The sequence below is a fragment of the Camelus dromedarius genome, chromosome 3, assembly GCF_036321535.1.
Source record: "Camelus dromedarius isolate mCamDro1 chromosome 3, mCamDro1.pat, whole genome shotgun sequence".
Classification (NCBI taxonomy): domain Eukaryota; kingdom Metazoa; phylum Chordata; class Mammalia; order Artiodactyla; family Camelidae; genus Camelus; species Camelus dromedarius.
In genome coordinates this window covers 108666068-108687669 of record NC_087438.1, presented here as the reverse complement: position 1 = coordinate 108687669, position 21602 = coordinate 108666068, and the positions used below count along the sequence as shown (strand labels likewise).

Sequence of the window (21602 nt, the reverse complement as noted above, 5' to 3'; positions counted from 1 at the left end):
CAAAAGAACACGTCAAGCTCCGGTGCACCTCCTGTCCCTTTACATCTACCTCCAGGGGTGATGATGAAGTTCAAGGCTTTACATACCCTGAAGGGTGCTGAAAACTCAGCTTTGAAAAATTGCTCATTGTTGGTTAAGGGTCACCTGATTTATGTTCAACAAAAAGACCTCATCCAAGTCTGGATCATAAAATGTCAATTTAGCCCACTGTGTGAACTCTCTCAGTGCTGGTTTCCCGAAATAAAAGCATGAGATAATTAGACAAGAAACTACCTGACTTTCAAGGTTCTGTTCTGTAGATTCATTAGGGCTCTAGTCTATAGATTCATTAACTTAAACAATTACTGGCATCTCTTATAGACACAAAATACTAATAAGCACTGACCGTAAGTGTCATATATAAGTATATATATACCTTTACTGGGGAGAGAGCGAAAGAGGAAGGGAGGGAGGTAGACAGGGAGATGGAGTGCAGGGAAGAGGGGGGAGAGCGAGAGAAAAAGAGAATATGAATGACTATGTGTCTTTTATTGAGCACTTATATGTCAGGCAGCATGCTGAGTTTTTAAATTCCTCATCTTATTTAATCTTTACAATGATTCCAAAAAAGTATTACCATCACTTTATATATAAAGTGTGGCTGATTGTTTTTTCCAAATACCACCATAACCTCTCCCATCCCATGTGTTCTCCTTACAGTCTGATGTTGACCCTTGTCCTGCTGTAGAGTGTATATTCCTTCCCTTTTGATATGGCTGCACTGGTGACTGTGGCAGGTCACACTGTGTGACTTCTCAGGGCAGGTCATGAAAGGTGATGCAGCTTCTGCCTGCTTCCCTTGGGTCCCTTGTTCTTGGAACCTGGCCATTGTGCTGCGAGGAAGCCCACATGGAGCATGGAGAGGGCGTATGCAGGTGGTCAGGACAACAGACCCGACTGCCAGCCGTGTGAGTGAGCGAGCCTTCAGAGGGTTCCATCCCCCAGCTGTCAAGTCATCTGCAGCATTTTAGTTTTTCCATCTGAGGTCCCAGACGTCTCTGAGTAGGGACAAGCCGTCCCACTTTGCCCCTTTCCAAGGTTTCTGACCCAGGGAATCTCTGAGCATAATAAAAAAAAAAAGGCTGTTGTTTTATGCTACAAGTTCAGGATGGCTTGTTATGCGGTGATAGTGACACAGGCTCTGAGTTGCAAAGCTAGCTGCCCAGGGTCACATAGCAAATTAGTGTAAGAAGTAGAATTAAACCCAGGTCTAACTCCAGAGCTCTATTACTCTGTTGAAAAAGCCTTACGTATTTTCAAAAGTCTTGCAAAACCAGTATCTGTCACTCCAGGATACAGAGGAAACCATCATAATGCCAACCGCTAAGAAACAAAATCAGGTCAGGAGGGGACTGGTGGACAGTGTGGTTTGGCAGGCAGAGTCACCACCCAGGTGATGAGTTTTGCCAGGGAAGCAGGCGTGGAACTTGGATCCAGTTCCTGTTCAGGCTTGAGCTGTGGAATAACCCTGGGCTGGAGTGAGTGATGCTGCCAGTATCCTAGAGTCATAACACTGCGCCTGGCAGCCTTCCCCCTTCTCGTGGGAACAGCCTTCAGACTTCCCTCTGGCCGGTGCTGGGCCAGGAGCACAGCCAGATAAAAAGATGCATGTCAGTGAGTCTCTGAAAGCTCTCAGCAGAGAATAAATGGTTGGTGGGACGCGAGGGACAAAGCAGAAAGGAAGTAAAGAGATAACACAAAAGAAGGGAAAGAAAAGTTAAGATTTTTTTGAACCCCTGGTGTATGCTAGGCACAAGGCAACATGCTTTAGCCTCTGTTTGCTCATGTATACTTACAAGAATCCTATGATATTGGTATTCATGGCCCTTTTTTTAAAGCTGAGGAAACAGGCTTGGCAGTTAAGTTACTGGCTCAAGTCTTACAGCTCATAACTGGTGGGGTATGATCCAAATCCAGGACTGTGTGATTAATGGTACACTTGGTCTCAAAACACAGTCATCTCACCTTCTTTGCTTGGGCTCCCCACCACCAGCCACCTTACCTGGGGCTCCTTCTGTAAGTCTAGCTATCTCCCTTGGGACCAGCCCACGTCTCTCCTTTTCTTCTAAGCTAGCCCTGGTCTGTGATCTTTCTCTCTATTCTACCTGTTGACTATAAATCCTGTGCTTGGGAATTATTCAAATACACATTCTGCTTTATTATCTCCCTTTTTTTCTTGTATATCTTGGTTCTTGCAAAGTCAGAGGTCTAGTCTCATGGGGTTTTGTTTATTTTGTTTTTGTTTTTTGTTTTCTTTTTCACATCTGCCATAATGCTTAGCATTATACCTAAGGCAAGGTTTATATCCTAGATGGTACTCAACTGAAACATTTGATTGATTAATCCTCTCTTGTATCTGTAGAAATAGAAACCTCTAGTAACTGGAAACAAAGCAAAATCAACTCCCTGCTCATTTTCTCTCCCTGTTCTCAGAATGGGTCCCTACAGAGAGGACAGGGCATGAAAGAGAAGATGAATACCAGGTGAGCGCCCAGCCAGACTTCCACAGAAGGGAAGGCATCTTTCTGCCTGACAGCCCCTTCTGTCTGCCGCTCAGGAGATAAATAACCTGGCAGCAACAGTGGCAGGGACTCCTCAAGTGCCAGGATCCTCTCAATTCCAGAAATCAGACCCTGGTTGACATGGTTCTATCCATGGTAGACCAAGTCTTAATACTGATCAGTAAGGTGCTCCAAGGGGAGTAGGGAGTTACTTCCTGGTGGCAAGTAAAGGACTGGCCCAACATCGCCCGTTTTAGACCCTGTGTTTCTTAGGGGAGACTCTAATGGCTACACATCAGGATATAGGACCCCAAAAGTCATGATACTGAATGTGAGCCCTGAACCCTTGGCTAATGAGTTCCTAGGGATGACCTTGATGGACAGGTCCCGTGGCTCAACACGTGCCTACCTCAGTGCCTTTGCTCTCGGCGATCCCCCACCACAGAGTTTTCTCTTCATTTCTCTTTTCTTTTGTAGAAAATCCTATCTCATCTTTCAAGCCACAGTCCAGTGCTTCCCAGAGGTCTCTTTTCACTGCAACCCACACTAATATTTCCTTTATCAGAAAAAAACCTACCATCAACTCTGCGTACCACAGAGTTTAGCCCTCAGTTACTTATTACCCCCAGTGTTCCAGAGAGGCAGCATGGTGCAGTGAGAAGTGCCTATAATTTAGGATCAGTGGGACCAGAACCCATTATTTCCCTGCTATGCAATCCTGAAAATCTTTACGAAGTGGCACAGGCATCCTTGTTCCTCTGCCTTATCAGCTGCGTTGTGTCCCAGTGGATGACGAGCCATCACTTCTTTCAGCTGAAGGTCAGCGGGCTCCTGCCATTTTTTTTTAGAGTAACAGTGAAATGAAAATGCTTAAACATAAATCTTGCTACATTTGCACAACCATTTCTGTAGGATATATGTGTAGAGTCCAGAAGGACCATAATTTTAAGACCTTTTGTCATCCTTTTTACCTCCTTTCCCCCTACATTCACATCAAAAGCACTAGTTAAAAACATGCCCTCTCCAGCTTTTGGCTCTGTGGAATCCAGCTGAAACCCAGAGGCTGGCCTCTCCACAGTGGCACCAATTACATCTTTGCTCATGTCTTTGTTTCGCCATCTCCCTCACCCAACTGGCTGTATTTCATTCACTCTGGGTGGAGCAGAATGCATCCCTAAGGGTCTACCTCTATTTTCCCCAGGAGGTGGCTTTTAAAGACAAAGAGACTGTCAGGAATAATAATGGAAGAAAACCCAAAGCAGAAAAAGTCCATTAAAAAAAACTTAGGGAACCCTACAGAAGAAAAAGGATGACTTTAAAAAAAATGAATTCTAACAATCCACAGGGATCCCTAAGAGACCTGCAGAAGATTTCTGGTCTTTGAAGACAAAGGCATGTCAAAGATAGATCATGAGTCTTTAAATCCAACAGACCCAGGTTATAATCCCAGCTGTGCTGGGTAACTAAGAACAAGAGAGTTAATTGCTCTGAGCCTCAGTTTTCTCATCTCTAAAATGGTGTTGATGTCCCTGAGCAGAGGTTGGCGTGATGATTACAGGCAACATGATTTGACACTTACTAGACTGCCTGATAAGTAGTAGGTGCCAGAAACAAAAGCAATTATTACTGCTAGTTTCCCAGCAAAGAGATTAGAACATTCCTGAAAAGCAGAATAACTGGCAACACTAAGATAACAGGGAACTTTATTTTCTGGGTTTGTCTGTTAACTTCCTTTTTTCCAGTTCTTCCTGCTTTTCCTCCAAAACCATTGAAAGACCAGGACTGAGTTGCCCCATGTGACACAGTTAGTGACAGCCAGACACTCTCTGAGTTTGCTTTTTCTCCATTAAATGAACATGACATGGTCCTTACAAGGCTACTTGTGAAAATGTGCATATTCACTCAGCAAACATGTATTGAGTATTTAGAACGCACGACACCCCATGTCAGGTTTTGGACGAGCAGCAGAGCTGAGTTTGCTAGGATGCGTTTTGGTAAGCAACAGAAATGGGCAACAGTAGCTTGGGGTTGGAGACACAAGATGCCCTCAGAGAGGTTCAGATGGCAGTGGCCACAGCAGCGGCAAGGTCAACACCATCTACTGTTTGTGTGTCAGCCCTGTGTGAAGGGAGAGCGCTCCATGCGTTATGTCACACTCAAAATACCCCTTTGAAGTAGGTGTTCTTCTTATTTCCATCTTCCAAAAGAAGAAACTGAGGTGCAGAGACATTAATTTCCCACGTGCCCACAGCCCATTAAGCAGCAGAAGGAGGATTCAACTGCGGGCAGCCCCATTCCAGAATTCAGGCTCTAACTGTTCCTGCAAAGCTGAGCCTCAGGGGAGGGAGTGCATGGGGCTGGGAGGGGAGTGGTGAGAAGGAGAAAGATGGGAGATGGCCCTCCACATAGAGGGAGTGACTGGAGTATGGATGTAGCCTGGGGCTGGACAAATGGAAGGAGGCACTACGTGGCTTGGCTAGAGCCCTGGCTGAGTCTGGGAATCAAAGGGACACTAGCCTGGGGCTGGGGCCATACTAGGCACCACGTTGCTCCCATTTTGAAGAGGGAAAAGTGAGACACAGGGAGTGACTCAGCTGGTGGGCTAAGAGACTGAGCTGCTTTCTAAGATCTTCACCACCTCCTCCAACCCAGGGGCCCGCCCCCTGTGACACAGCTGCTCTGTGTCCCCCGTTGGGACGGGCTGCCTTCAGCTCCCAGCAGGTGCTGTGCCTCTCTCTTTCAAGGCCTATCCCACCAGATACACATGGTGACTGTTGTCACGTAGGTTTGTCATTTCTGTGTCAGTGGAACGCATTTATTTTCTGCTAGCTACCTTGGGCTTCATTCACCTCTCATCTCTTTTGAATACAGCTAGGGTAAAAGTATTCATTCGCCACCGTTGGGTGGTGGTACTTAACTCATATTCAAAACCATCAGGCTCCCCATGGGACTCTGAGCATACCTTCTCCATCAATTCAATTAATTACGCTTTCGTTTTCCCCTTTTTTAGAACTCAGTAGTTCTTTCCAGATGAACAATTGGTCTCTGGATCTCAGATGCTATATTTCCGGAGAGGGTTTAAAAAGAAACAGGGGGTTCTCTCCAGGAAATGTAGATCCTAGGAAGATGTAGGCGGGCCTTTCTGGATATAGAGCTGGGGGGAGCATCTTTCTTTCAGCGCAGCCCCATTCAAGGCCTGGATTTTCCAGGGTATGTGAAAGGAAAGAAAAACATAGTAATCAGATTTTATCCTTGGAACCAAAAATGGTGGCTGGGGTGAGGGAGGAGAATTCCTTTTTAAAAATAGGTAAATATGATATACCAAGTATGTCTAAATGTGTTAAAGATACAGTGGTCTTTCATATTCTCCATCCTTCTTCCTGGGGTCCCCAACTGATGCTCCACAAGCTGAATCTAGGTGTGCTTTAGTTTCACCTGCACAGAGTTTCCCTGGCAGTGACTGTCCGGGACCAAGTGGGAGCTGCCCCTTTTTAGCTGACATATGCATGCCAAGTTCATCACAGCCCCCAGTGGACCCAGTTTTTGTGTGACTGAACTTACATTGATTATCTGTGTGACCTTGGCTATGTCCCTTCCCCTCCTTGTAAGCCAGAATCTTCACCTACCAAATTGGGATAGGGGTGTTGATTACATTTTATTTTGTGTATTGCCTGCCTCCTGTCACCAGAAGGTAAGCTCTAGGAGGGCAGGGATTTTTGTCTGCTTTGTTCAGTGATGTCTCCCATAGCACCTTGAACCATGCCTGCCATACAGCAGGTGCTAAAGGAGAGAATAAATGTTCCTGAACCAATCCCTTTCGTCTCTGTGAAACACCGTCTGAATATTTGTCTATTGTGATTTTGAAGGAAAAAAAAAAGTCTCCTTCAATTAAACTGTTCATGCCCTGGACTTTCACAGCCATCTAGAGAGAAGGGAGAGCAGTTTGACTTCCCCCTGGCTGATGGCCAGAACTCCTGGCTGAGAGGCAGAAAGTGATGCTTTTCATTTGTGTGTCCAGCAAAGCTTTTATCCTCCTGACTCTGCCTTCATTTTAATACTTCGTGTGGTTTGTGGAGGCTCTGAAATTTCTACTCCTGTGCTTGTCCAATGGTCTGTGAAACTGCGCAGTATCAGAGCCTGGCCTTGGGTCTCACCATCAGAGGGTTAAAGTTGAAAAGGAAGGAGGCATTGAGCTGGAGTCCCCCAGGGATGGGACCCTTCATGGTCCCTGCACAGGTCACACCTGTCACAGCTGCATTACCTGCTAACGGCCAGGGAAACGCAATCAGGGGGGATGTAGTCTGGTGCATCCTCTATGAGCTCCTCCTGGTGGCCTGGCCTGCAGGGGGAGCAGGCTCACCGGCTAAGCCTTTGCCTCCAGTGGCCACACCCAGGGCCTCTGTCCCTTGGCAGGTAACACACCACAGGGCAGTGAGCAGGCCGACCCTGGGCTCACTCAGTATTTATGGGTGTTGATTGGCATGATTTCTGGCTGGCCCCTAGATCTTATGTCTCATACTTCCAAACTGCCTTCCCTGCACAGCATCCTAGTTCAATGGCTTTTAAACTTTAATTCCCACCTGCCCTGGGGGAAGGCGGAGGGCTGTGAAACGTGTATTCCTCTTTCCAACTGCAGAATTTCCAATTCCACAGACCTAGGGTGAGGCCTGGAGATCTGATATTGACAGGCATCCCAGGTGATTCTGACTTAGGGCTGCCAGCGGAAGCCCTCAGTCCTAGTCCCGAGACCCAAAGCGTCTCACACACGTTTCTTGCATCATCACCCTGGGCACACATCCTTGGGAAGCTGTTCCTTGCAGTAGTGAATCTGTGTCCTGAATGAGGCTTATGTTTTCTAAAGATGAACTGTTTTTCTAATTTCAGGCTGCTTCTGTCCACTTCCCTGAACATTCACTCCCTTCTTTCTCCTGTGACACTCCAGTGTTATCAGTTTGGGCAAGAGGACGGGGTTTGCAGGGCCCTCTCTGGGAGGGAAAGCGGGACAGCAGGAGGTGGAAGGGGGAGGGGGTTCCTCGTCACCTCTCAGTGCCCTGGCATACTGGTTGCCATGGAATCTGTGTGTGACTGTGAGGGTCAGGCTGTCATTGGTTATCTGTTTGGGCTCTGTTCATTGGCTACCCTGTTCCCATGGTGAATCAGTCTCAGGGCCCCCAGCAAGCACATTAACAGGGGGAGGGTTGTGGAATAGGGTTCCCAGAGATCTCCAAAGTGCTATCACTCCCTTGCTTTAACCTTCTTCTCACTGAGAGTAATTATCTTCACTCGGTGGAGGTAATTATACATTCTGACACATTCTAAGATCAGGAATGAAAGATGTCTGAAAGCTGAAATCATATTCCCCATTTTCCTCTCTTTCCCTAGGACCTTCCAAACCCCTCTTTCTCTTGTTAAGGTCATCAGATCCCAGAAAAGTAGAAGCCAGTGGGGAAGTGGGGGCTGTGGGAATAAGGAGTTGAAAGGCTCACTCTAAGTTGACTTGCGGGCAGTGGAGCCTGGGTTGAGACAGCATGGTGGACAGCACTGAACTGGGTGTCAACAGCCCGTGGTGACCTCAGGGACAGTCCCTTCCCCTTCGGGGCTGTGGTTTCCTCATCTGTAACATGAGATGGATGAACTAGATCACTTTGAGGATCACAGCCAGACCTAAATTTCTCTGCAACTGCGTGGGTCCACGTTTCCCAAATGCTTCCCACATCTTGGAGGCATCACTGATGCCCCCCTCTCCTTCCCCTCTTACATCCAGTCTGTCAACAAGTGCTGTCAGTTCTAGTTTCAGAGTAGAGCACTCATCCGTCTCCACGACCATCATCATTTCCATCATTATGATCTCCCCCAAGCATCTGTAAGAACCTGTTGCTTGGCCCTCTGCTTCCACTCTTGACTATCCTCTGCTTTCCTTCACTTTCCTTATAGCTCCCTAGAGTGGTATTATAGCATGTAAATCAGTTCTCCCCTCGCTTAAAACTCTCCAGTGTCTTCCCATCGTATTCAGAGCAAAGCTTTCAATCTATACTCTTGGCCACATGTCCATGCATGCTCTGGCCTCTGCCTACTTCTCTAATATTGCATTAAACCCCCGTTTTTCTTCTTTCACAACAAGACAGACACACTAGTTACTCCATCCATCCTTGAAAGCACTAAGCCCTTTTCCACCCAAGGGCGTTGGCACACAGCTATTATGTCTCCCATTTCTGTACAAGTCTAGCTCTTTGCTTATCTGCTCCTCAGAGAAACTTTGTCAGAACACCCTGAGTCCCCTTTAATTCCACTTCCCTTATTGCTACAGCTGTTTCGTTTATCGTGCCTCACAATTTATACATTTACAGTTGTATGTTTAATGTCTGTCTTACACCCCTGTACTTGCCAGCTCCTTGAAGCAAAGATTCCCACCCCCTCGTGCTCCATCATGAGTATATCTTCATAGCCTCGGCACCGAGCACCATGTGCTGCACTTGACAGGTGATTATCTGCTGAATAAATGAATGGCATTGGCCACAAACGGGAGGAAAACTACAGAAAGGAAAGCTGGGAGAACAGAAGATAAATTTTGCCTGGGACAATTTTTGTCCTTCCTTTAATACATCCCTTCTCAAAATGTTCCTGCCTATGGAAATCTAAAATATCTATTAAAAATAGGTCTTTGGGCACGAGAAAAAGGCATACAAATGTAATTCATAGATGACATTTTTATCTCACCATCAACGTAATGAAAAAAAGTTGTAGTTTGTGATCACAGATCAATTGAATTTTAACTTTGAATGTTAAAATAGGTTTCTCATACAAACATTTTAAAGGGAGGAGGGAAGAAGCTCTTAAAGCAAACCAGTAGTGTTTCCTGGCGTACATCACTGAAGGTGCTAAGTCGAGATTATCTTACCTATTCATGGTGCTGGTGTAGAAAACATCGACCTTACGCACTAGGGCCAGTGCTGCTGGTTGACTCCCCAGTGTCCATTCTACCTGAGAGGCTAGAAAACCTAAATTCTTGCCTCCCCGCCTTCCTTGCTGCTAGCAGTGATCAGGGGCCACTGTTCTCACTAATGAGATAGGAGCAGACTTCCGCCACTATGGGGTGGGGAGTATTCTGCTAAGTTTTTGTTTTCCTGATGCAAAGAGACAGAGCTAGCTGCAACACTTCTTCCTCTTCTTGCTGCTCGAACATGGTCACCACATCTGGGAGCCGCCATCCTGTGCCCACGAGAAAAGGCCACGTCCACCTGGGGGAACCACGGAACAGCAGATCCGGATTTCACTGAACCGTGAGCCACGGTCTGCCCACTTTCCTTATCGTGTAAGAAAGAGAACTCTCTGATCATGTTACTGTGGTCAGATTATTGTGTTACTTGCAGACAACCATGTTTGGCCACATTTTGTTGACCTCTGTTTAATAGACATTAATATAAACTTTGAAGAGAGTAGAAAAAGATAAAGCTACTTGCATATGCATGCAAATACATGCAATTCAGATGGAACTTAGCCCCCTAAATTCTCAATTAGTGAAGATTTACGATAAATTTTGTTAGGAAATTGCAAGAACAATTAATTGAAGCTCATTTAAAAGACTGTTTGCATAGAAAAAGCCCCTTAAAAGTACCTCCTGCAGTGACCCTAGTGTGTCTAACACAGTGCTGTGCACATCAGACACTCATGAAACACGTTGACTTCATCAGAAAATACGTAAACAACAACAAAAGTAATGTAAACACACTTCTGTTGGTGTTTGCAGTTGTCCGCGCGGTCCTGGCTCTCATCGCTGTCTTAGCATTCCTGTGTTTTAGTCTGGCCCTAGTGAGATGAAGGGTGTGCCTTTTCTCTTTAGCATATATCCCCAAGAAACATCGTGGTGCATATTCTGACTCTTAAGGGGGTTCCTGCAGGACCCTGAGCTCTGGACTTGGCTGGGGTAGGCCTGATAAACAAGAGTCCAACTCAAGTGAATAACACTCCTTATTCTGGCAGGTTGACTCCTCCCTATGCCTGTCAGACCTTTAAATCCAAAACAACAAGTCCTTCCTCCCAGTTCCCAGGAGGGAGGGCCCTCAGGAATCTGGACATTGCTGGTCTCAGGGGTGAACTGCTGCTCTGATTTGTCCATGGACTTCCCCAGGAGAGAGAAGTCTAGTGACTTGTAAATCAGTGTGAGCGGTGGCACCCTTTCTTCTAGTGAAGTTTAGCGGAAGTCCAATATCGAAAATTGATAAAATAATTAAAAATAGCATCTATTTTATTCTTTCCTATATGCTGGCTGATACTGCGTTATGAGTTCTTTATATGTCAGTCTCTTTTAAACCTCACAATGATATCTGAGGTTGTTTCCCATTTTACCAGTGAAATACAGGTGCATAAAGCAGAGTTGTTTCATAAAAATGGGGAGGAAGGAGGCTGGGTACTTTCCTGTTCGGTCTCATCTTCACCTCAGCGTGAGTTCCTGAGATACCCTGGTGCAACCCACAGAAGTCCCAGGAACACAGTTTGAAACTCCTTCTGTAGCCAGAAGTCACAAACTCACATACTCCCAGGGGCCAGCTGAGTCACAGAGGAATGAAGGTGGTCCGCTGGGGGCTGTGCTGAAAAGTGGGGAGTATTGGCATCAGCACAAGGGGGCAGCTGTCACTCAGTTGTGGACAACCACTGCCAAACTTCGGATCAAATAAGAACATGCCTGGCAGAGAGTCAGCTCGTGGGCCGCTGACTTGAGACTGCAGGGGGAATGGTGGGGAGTGAAAACACACCCTGCGGTCAGACCGCAAGGGTGCCATCGGGAGGCAAGATGTCCACTCATGAAGGACATAACGGAGAAAAATCAAGCCCACAGGCCTTTTAAGATGCATGTGTGTTTTGATGGCCTACCACACTGACTAGTGAAGAATGATCTCTTCCCACTGTTTGTCCGCTGGCCTGACTTATTTTTAGCAAGCCCTTCCCCTGCTTGGTTTTATCTACTCTTCGCCATGTGTTTGCCAGGAGTGGCCAAGCGTCTAGTCTCACACCTCCTCTCCCACGCAACCCCCCGACTGTCTTCTTATTTAAAGAAAAACAAGATTATCATGGTGAACGATGAGACATTCTAAATTATACAGCAGGCAAAAATGAGCCCTGAGGGAAGATTTTGTTCCATTGCCACTTAGGAACATTGGTCCTCGTTGACATCCAAATGCAAAGCAGATGGGTGGTCAGGATGCCTCCAGCACATGTCTGTGAGGCCTTCCTTGGTATTCATGCACTCATGCCCCTGGAAAGTGAGAGTGTGTGCAGATCTATCCATGGCAGCCAAATTCTAAGCCTTGCCTCCCTGCGTGCTTTACAAGCTTGGTAAGCTACAAGGGTCCGCCTACTGATGAAACAGTGCATAGACATTAAGCAACTAAAGGGAAACACAGTCAGCACTTATTTATCAGGTCAGTTGGAGGGGATTTGTGCTATTAAAATTCCAGAATATAGCTGAAAGAACATTACACGCAGAGACAGAAAGGGGGTCCTCAAATGTGGGACTTGGTATAGGTCAGTGGCTTTCAAATTTCTCTTTTCCCCCCTCCTTTCTACTTTTCCTTCCCCTTTCCTTTCCTTCTTACCTTCAGAATCCATTTCTCAAAAGAAATTGTATTCACAAGTCCAATATATAAAACAGGAAAAAATGGAGCTACCCATGTCCCATGTCGGGGCTGAAACCTCACTGACTTTGTCACCCCAGGACTCGCAATATGACATTGGAGGCACTTCCAAGAAACTTCATTTTTGAACCACAGGAAACAAATTTATACCACCATGGGAACTCGACTATTTCCAAGCTCTTAACTCAGAACCAAGAAAAGAAGAACTCTTTATCCATTAAAGATGGAGAAACTGAGATCTACAAGGGTCAGGTGACTTGCCCAGAGCCACCCAGAGTGCTAGAGCCAGAGTGAGAACACACTCATAATTCAGTGCTCCTTCGACCACTCAGAGGTGGTACAGGATGGTGGTCTGAATTTCAACCCACCTGGCTACAAGCTATGGAGCCCTGGAAAGATATTCTACATTTCTATGGCTCCTCATTTGTAAAAGGAGATGTAATGTGAGTCCCACTTTGTGCTTCTGCAAAGATTCGATGAGATAAGGCACACAGAGGACCCAAAACTTGCTTAGCATATGGTAGGTGCTCAATAAATGCTAATGGTACCTGTAAGATCCCGCCTCCTTTCTCTGCACCTTTCAGCTACAGGATGTTAGAGTCGTGATTATACCTGTTCATATTGACAGAGCACATCACCCAGACACAGGATATGTCCAGATAATCCACAGCATGCAATGGACATTTAACAGTAAAGTGTAGTTGAAAAACTGCATCCAATAAAAATCTGGAGATAATCCCCATCCTTTCCACTATTTGTTTTTTCCAAGAGAAAATACAGCATTGAGCAAAGGAATTGAGTAGAGCTGACTGACCTGGGAGAAATGTCGCATCCTTGCTGCATGAAGGCTCCCAGGGAGAACCACAGGCTGTTGAATATCCCAAACTCATTGGACTGGTCACTGGTTGTCTGGTCCCGCCCTTCCTCAAACTCTTCACTGTGCCATTCATAGGGGCTGAAGCGGCTGACCAGGAAAAGGACGACACTTACTCCAATGTAGGCAAAGACGATGCACATCCAAATCTCATAAGCCAGGGGATCCAGGAAGGAGAAGACCCCCGGCTTGGACTTCTGTGGCTTTTTGATCATAATGGAGATCCCCAGACTCATAAATGGCTTGGAGAAGTCTATCACCTCTTCCCGGACCAAGGTGATAGTTAAAGGAGCCACAGCCACATCTGCTCTCTGCAAAAAAAAAAAAAAAAAAAAAGGAAGAGAAGAAAAAATGCTCTTGAGCTCAGCAGCTCTCTTCTCTTGTTTTTCTCTTCGCTATGCATATTCTTTTGTATCTTAAAGGATGTGAGAGTTGTAAAGCTCCTTAGAAGTCCAACCTGTCCAACTCGCTATAAAATGTTTATGATAAATGGATGACCAGCTCAGTATCTTATGGGAGGGATTATCCCGTTGTTTGACAGTTTTAATCATTAGAGGTGTCTTCCTCCCCTTACTGGAAGAGCTGTTGTAACATCTGTTCTTTTTTTTGCCTGCCTAGCAGCAGCCATACCTCCTTCTTCTGGAATAAGAACTACCTCTGCCCCACTCTCAGTCCTCCTGGTTCAAATGAGGCCCATCACCCTGGTTACAGGGTGAAGCACATCACCCAGGTCTGGCCATTGATGGACTCCACTCCCCTGGCCAGAACAATTCCTTCAAGGATGGCATAGGACCCGAGACTCTTTAATGAGCAGTGGCCCTGAGAGTCAGAGTGAGAGGTGCAGAAGCTATCCATGATGAAATAATTCGGGCCACCCTAAATTCAGGGCTTACCCTCAACTGCCTAGAGACATGTGTCAACAGGCTCTTGTTTGTCCCCAGGAGCATGAACCAACCCTTCTGTTTGCCTAAGTCAGTTTGAGTTGAGTTTATTTTGTCTACAACCAAGACAGCCTTGGCTAACAAGGTAGTGAAGGCAAGTTTAACTCAATAAACATTTATTGGGTACTTGTTATGTGCAAGCCCTAGGCTGGATGGTACACTGTGGTCTCTACAGTCAGGGAATTACAAACTAGTGGGAGAGATTGGTATACACACACACACACACACACACACAACTTTTCCAATCTACAGGGTATGCTTGATACGTGCTATTTAGAGATACAAAATGCTGCAGGAGATCAGGGAGGAATTAATACTGGCTGGGGAGATCAGGGACCATGTCATCCAAAAGGTGACATGTAAGTTTGGCATTGAAGCGGGGGTAGGATTTTGACAGGTTGCTCCAGCACAGAACACACTCCCAGAGGAGGGACTCACATGACTCAAGGCCTGGCAGAGAGAAAGTGAAGCCGTATCACAGATATATATATATATTTTTTTTTTGCAGGGAGACCACTAAGAAGTGCACAAATAATTTCGTTTTTAAAAGTCATGTAGATAAACATATAGTAGTTGCAAGGAATGTTCATCTTTGGGCATCCATCATGTGGAATCACCAGCCTCGCTCTTCTGTCTTTCCTACCTCTACCTCACAGCAGAAGCATGGCATCTAAGCTATAAAAATCCACTGCTCTGCTGGCCTGAGATCAATAGGTCCTGGAAATTGAACATGACTCCATGAACAGATGTCATAATGTTCATTTCTGAAATGAGAGACAGGTCTGTGCAAGTCCGTCCGAGATAGATGGCTTTGTCTTACGGTGCTGCATCACAGCCCAGATGTGAGGCTGGGACAGATGCTGTGCAGACCCGGGCCCCGCCCAACTGCTGGCTGGTGTTGCTTTGGAGAGATTTCCTCTGGTTACTCCCGATGGCTGGGATTTTTTGAGAAGGTGTTTTAAGTGGAATAGAAAGCTTGGCTTCAGAATGACTTAAGTTTCTCACTTACAGAAAGAAACTTTCCATAAAGCACTGTGGGATCAAGTGTGTATTTCATAGTAATTCTATTTTTTTTTCCTAACACCCACTGCATAAATCTTGATACTTTTTACAAACACTTACAAGCCATTGCCAAGGAGGAGATATCTACCCTTTTCTCTGTAACCTAACATAGGTAGAAGAGGAATGGGAGGAGAAAAGTAATGGAAATGACTTAGAGGCAGTGACCACAAGTTACCCAGAAATTGGGTGGATGCTGCCCAGCTTTGAAAGTCATAAAGGGAATTGAATGGACTTGTTTTATGCCTCCTGATGTGAGTTAATAAAAGGGACTGTGGACTGGAAAAAAAAAATCACAAAACCACATCATCACAGTGCTTGGTTCATTTTAGCAGTTCCAAGATTTATCCCATGGAACATTATTTTTAGAAGGATGTTCATAAGTATGACATGAAAATAAACATGATTTTAAGCAGGCTACTTTGAGGCAGGACTTCTCAGAATCTTGTAAAGAAAATTATGTGCTGAGAATTTCCAAGAGGGGTAGGTATGCATAGTGTTTCCAAAATTATTTGGCCATGGATCCCTGACCATAGGCGTAGGATGCCCACCAGTGGGAGATGCTAAGTTCAGTGGACCTCACTTTGCAGGTAAGAAACTCAGGTCCAGAGAGAGAAGGTGGTTTGTACAAAGCAGGAGTGTGGTAGCTTGTTCGATGTTGACTGAGGGGTCCCAGGAGTAGATTTTCAGCGCCTGAGGAAGTTCCCGGATTGCTGCAGGATCAGTCTTGGGCAACTCTAATCAGGGAAAGTAGACCTGGATGCTTTGCTGTCCGTGTGGCCTCAAGTGAGATAGCTATCCTCTTGGATATCAATTTCTTTTTTTTTTTTTAAGGCATAATAATTTTTGCTTATCTATTTGACAGGAGTGTTTTGTGAGAGTCAAAAGAATTCAAATACGTGAGAGGACCGTGAACTGTGGGCATTTCACAGGTGCTCGAAGTTATTTTCTTAAACTGACATCTTATGACAGTGGCTCCCAAACTTGAGCACGTAGTATATCAGAAGCACCTTGGGGGCTTTCTAAACCACAGACAGTAGAGTTTCCAGATCAGTGGGTCTGGGGAGGCCTGGGGATTCACATTTCTAATCAGTTCCCAGGTGATGCTGATGCTGCAAGTCCAGGCATCCCACTTGGAGAACCACTGCCCTAGGAGATCCTGAAAGAAAAATATGTCTAGAAACAATTTTGGGAAAGCAGTGATCAGTTTTGGTACAGGGGGTAAAAGCAAAGAGGGAAGAAAACTATCAAGGATGGAAATGCACTCTGAGCCAGGCACTGTGTGGGGAAATAATCCTCACCCCAGCCGTGGGATGAAGGATTCATGTTCCCTGTTTTTGCGAGGGTGACCCTGGGAGGAATTCAATGGCTTATAGGAGCCATGCAGCCAGTAACCTGGCAGCGTTGAAATTCAAATCCAGCTGTCTGCCTCCAAAGTTCACTCTCTTTCTGATTCACTGAGACAAAGGGCAGGCCAGAAAGTCAGTGTAATTCGGATACAAAGCCATACCCATTCAAGGAACAGAAACTTCATCTGCAGGGTCCGGCATCTGAGAAAACAGACACTGTTGTTCTCGCCGCTAGTTAATACGAGCCTTACAGTCCAGTGCTCGGATGTGGTGTCCCAGCCTGCAGTGTGAGAGCCAGGGCCGCATGTTCCAACTCTGCTGCATGTCCTTTGCCAACCTGCCTAGTCTTCCTGGGCCTCAGTGTCCTCATCTATAATATGTGGAAAATGATCATATCCACCTTCTGGGGTTGTTATGAAAATAAGAGCAAGGGGGAGGGAAAAGCAGATGAGAGAGACCCTGATTGACTTCGCTGATTTAAAAGGCACAGAAAGGAGAAATCTGGAGGCTTCCAAGTGAAATTTTTTCTGAACTTGCTGGTCATTTGTGGCTGAGAGAAGCTTCCCCAGATTCCTCTGTTCTTCCTCAGGGGAGCAGAGAAGGAAAGCCAAACCGAAAATCAAGAGAAGGCATCCATTTGGGCCCATCATGGAGTCTTCAGAATACAGTTTTTACTGGGCAGAGGGATAGGTCTGGGGGAGGGGAGGGGCTGGGGGAGGGCTGGCAGCTGAGGCATTCAGAGGCAATTCTGGTTTGTCACTGATGCGTCAGGGACCCATGACTGATAGCTGGCTGCTGGGGGGCTTGCCCCCGGGATAATCATACCATTGTTCTGCCCATATCACAGGCCTTTTACTAAGGGAAATGTATTACATGGGGGTGAAGGTGAAGATGAATGCTGGTGGAGGTGAAAAGTTCAGAGCAGTTGCCATGGGTATGACCTTAAGAGCTTGGTGGAGGTTCCCATGGAAACCAGCCTCCAGATGCAACGTTAACCATCCAGATCTCTATCTTGCATCAGTGAAACTTTCCAACACCAGAGGCAGTCGAAGGAGGATAAAGCATAGAAGAACGTCCCCCTTCTCAGGGGGGGATGATCTTCCCAGGTCACCTCAAAAGCCACCTTCCTAGAAAGGACTTTATTTATTCCATCTCTTTCTTCTTTGAATTCCCTTGTGTGGCTCTCATGACCATCATGACATTATTGCCTTGGTCTGAGAATGAGATTTTAAAAGCCCCTAAATAGTTGCTTCATCCTGACCAGAACTCAGTATCAACTTGGTATATGCTTCAGCTCGGAGACCCAGCCTGGACTCTTCAGTTTCTGTGAGTGAAGCTATGGTGGTCCCTTTCCTGCACGGGACAGCAGCATTCTTCTTCCATTGCCTTTTGTTGCTCCCCTACTCAAGTACCTTCATGCTCTTCCAGTGCAATCAATCCACACTCTTTCCCTTGTCATTTTTTAACTCAAACGTATCCCTGACTACCCAACCCAAGCCCTCTACAAATATTATCAGTGTTTTCTCAGTCTCCTTTCGCACCTTACTTCCATCACCATTCCACAGTTAATACTTGAAAAATTCTTGGGCTGGCTTTCTCTCTATTTGAATATGGCCACTTTTCAAATTCCACATCCTTCTTGAGGGCTAGACAAACTCATGTTAGCCTTTTTCCTGAACCTTGATTCTCTGCTATCTTACCATTCTCTTTCATTGTCTTTCCTACCCCGTTAAATATTAAGATCCTTGGAGATAAGGATCAAACTTTTACTTCTCAGTGGTTCCTTCAATACTTAAAACAGTTCAGGGCATTCAGTGTGTTCTCCAAAATGCTTCAGTTTATTGAAGATTTTATAGCAATTGTGCATGGTCTTATTTCAAGTGTGGTAAATGGAGTAGACCTCTCCCTAACACACAGACAGCCATTACACAAGGCAGGGTAAGCCATCAAAGAACAGGGAAAGCAAGAACAATTAATAAGGGGAGTCCATACTATTGTGGGGAGAAAGAAATGACACCCTGGGAAGCGCAGTGTTTGGTACAGGTTCGGAGGGAGAGGCAGGATTTTAGAGGTGCAGAATGGAAGGGGGAACTCTACAGAACAGGGTGGCTTGGGGTGGTCTGACTGAAATGGGAAGTGCAGGAGAGGGCAAGTGACTAGACAGCTTGGCTGTATCTGGGATGCATCGAACACCAGGGAGGAAATTTATATTGAGAGAGCCATAAGCGACTGAGCAGGGAAGTGACAACTCAGCAGCCTGCCTTGGGGAAAACTGATCTTCAAGCTTAACTGTCACCTTTGTTGGATGATGATCAGCCGAAGTCACAGACTGAGCTGAGTTTGTCTGAAGGAACTTGAACAAAAATATGTCTTAAGGCTTTGGATTTTTGACTCATCTTTTCAGAAGCAACAGTACCGCAGGATGGGGTCCAGTAGGCATCTAGGGGCAGGGACAGCCAGCTACCACATGATTTCCCATCAAACCCTCTGCCACTGACTCCAGTTCCCCACCAACTTACTCCATAGACCAGCTCTCCCACCATGCCATTCCAAGCCTTTGTGTCCGGATCGCGGGCTCCATATTTTCCATCACTGACGATCTCCAGACGGTAGGAGTAGCCCACGTGCTTGGCAATCTCTGCCGCCAGCTCCACACAGTAGCCCTCGTAGCGGTCATTGCCTTCAAACTGGTTGGCATTCTTCTTGAGCATCACGTAAGGATCTTCCTGGTGGAGAAATGGGAGACGCAGAATGTGGGTTTGGGTTCAACTCACAAGGAGGGAAGCCTTTGGCATGGCAAAGGAGGAGGTCTCCAGCATCGGTTAACTGGGAGACATTTCTCTGGCTCCTAAGTCGACTTTCTGCCTTTCTGCAGTCCTCATTACAAAACGTCTTGGGTTAAGGAAGCAAACTCTTAAAATAAGAATGTTTCATTGAGATGTGCTCAGCTTTTCAAATTATGTTCCAGGAGCTCTTGTAATTTTTGGAGGTACCTCTGGCTGTGCTGTGTTAGGGAAACAGACCTTAAACTGGCTCCAGGTTTCCCATGATCAGTCACTTAAAATCATTGCAGCTTTACGTATATCGACTTTAGGTGCTGGACTTTAGCAGACTTTCTTCGAAAATGGCTTATACTGAGGATGGATAGAGTTAGAACCACCACAATTTAGTTTCACCTTTTTGTTTTATGTATGGGGAAACAATGGCTCAAAGGGGGGTATGCAACTTGTCTCAGGGCACAGAGTGAAATCATGGCAGTACCAGAGAGCAAAAGTTCCTCTGACTTCCAGGGCACTCCTTTTTCTACTCCCTCTTTCTACCTACCACACAGTTTTGGCAAGAATAACCAGCTCTCACTCCCGGGGAAAACCTTTGTATTGGTCTAACTCACATCCCAGATAACCTCCACGAAGGACTGAGTACTCACTAGGATTGTAGTGACGATGTACGTTCTATTCTGGACACTTGAATTATCACCCCCGGCTTGAGAATCCGTGGCTGCAGGGACAAACTTATCGTCCTCATTCCAGTATCCAATCTGTGAATGAGAGGAAGACGGGGTTGGAAGGTGAGCCAGGCTCCTCAGGAATTGCCCACTCTGGGCCTCCCAGCCAACACCAGACAGGGAGTTGAGGAGCTGAGCATCACACCAGCAATACTGGACACGCTGGGCTCTGAAGGTTTGGTGCATGATGACAGCAAGAGGCAAGATGCCCTCCTGGTCCTCCCAGCGCCACCCCCATGAAAATCCTCACGAGGAGGCACTAAGCCTGAAAACTGCCCCTTCTGAGGGGTGAGGGTTTAACTGTTCAGGCACCTAAACTGTTTTGGATGATGCAAGTCAAGCCCGGCCAGGAAGATTTAACTTCTTAAAGTTGTTCCCAAGGCCAAACTCGTCTTTCCCTGATGCCTGTTAACCTCTCTTTTCCTGAGCTCATTCTGAACTGTTGTTGGAGCTTTATGATTTAAACCTTACATTCCTTTTGCTTTCTTTTTAGGTTAACTGTATTTTTCCAGCTAGATTTAACTTCCTAGGTGATGGTTATTTTATTCTTTATTTATTTCTCTTATTTCCTATTTTTAATCTATTATAATACTGAGCATATGGCCGTGCCTGAAAATACTGGCTGACTATGTTATTTTTTTTTAAAAGTGAGTAGGTTATTTATCCTGACTCATTTTTCCAAGGTCTTTCAGCGCATATTTATCGGATCCCTATTGTGTGTAAAGCTCTGAGCTAAAACATTCGTGGTGTCGTGTGGCAGGGCTGAGAGTGATATAAAGAAGTCTTAAGAGACAGTCCTTGCTCTGAGGGTCCCTCCAGTCTGCTTGGGGAGACATGACACACACACGCATGTCATCCCCTACGTGATGAGGGGACCTAAGGAGCTCAGAGAAGCGGAAGTCAAGTATGGGAACCTATGCCAGGCAAAACAGCAGGAGGAGAGGACTGAGGTCATGAGGGATGGACAGGGTGGGCCCAAGCCTTTCAGGTCAGAGAGAACATGGGCCAAGATGTGAAGGCAGGAATCTGCCCAGATGTGTGAGTTCACGGGGTCCAGGGTAGAGGACAGGCTTAGCCCAAAGGGCCATGGGCACTTGGGTTTCTAGCTAGCAGAGGGATTCAAAGTCCAGGCTAGGTGGTCTAGACTGTATCCTGAAGGCAACAGGAGTCATGGAAGGTTTACCAAGAGCAGAATGGCATAGCGCGCGCGCACACACACACACACACACCCCTACCTCTATCTCTGTCTCTGTCTGTTCTGTCTATCTGAGACAGTTGTGTTCTGATCCGTGGTCCCTCCGCTGGCTGTTGTAAAGGGCAAACAGGAAGGAGAATGGAAGTACACGTGCAGAGGGGTGAGCCGGTCTCCAGCCGGAACTCATCCCAGGTTCACAAAAACCGAGGCCCAGGCCAGTGGTCCACTCAAATGTCACCTTTGCCTTGATGTCTTTTCCAGTCCCCTTGGGTAGAAATAAACAATTCTGCCTGCGATCTCGCTGCCGTGAACGACAATAATAACTCCAGCACCGACCGTGCTCCTGGGCTGTCAGAGGCTGTGTTTGATTGCTTTTGTGCCCCTTTGTCTGGCTTAGGAGAGTTTGCTAACTTGGAAGGTGATGGTGGTGACGCAGCAGAGAAGAGCCTGAACTTGGCCTGGAACCCTGGCCATCTGTCTCCAGAGGCAGCTTTTCACAATGATGCT

At 46.2% G+C, this 21602-nt stretch overlaps 1 protein-coding gene across 2 annotated transcripts in view; it reads right to left on the bottom strand.

Annotated features, from left to right (window-relative positions):
• GRIA1 (glutamate ionotropic receptor AMPA type subunit 1) overlaps positions 1-21602 on the bottom strand; it is a 289206-nt gene that overhangs the window by 71262 nt on the left and 196342 nt on the right. For both annotated transcript variants that reach the window (XM_010987269.3, XM_010987268.3), the window contains exons 9-11: positions 19823-19933; positions 18915-19121; positions 12987-13357 (exon numbers count right to left, since the gene is read on the bottom strand). In XM_010987269.3, coding sequence (XP_010985571.1) covers positions 12987-13357; positions 18915-19121; positions 19823-19933 — 689 coding nt within the window. The remainder of the gene's footprint in view (positions 1-12986; positions 13358-18914; positions 19122-19822; positions 19934-21602) is intronic.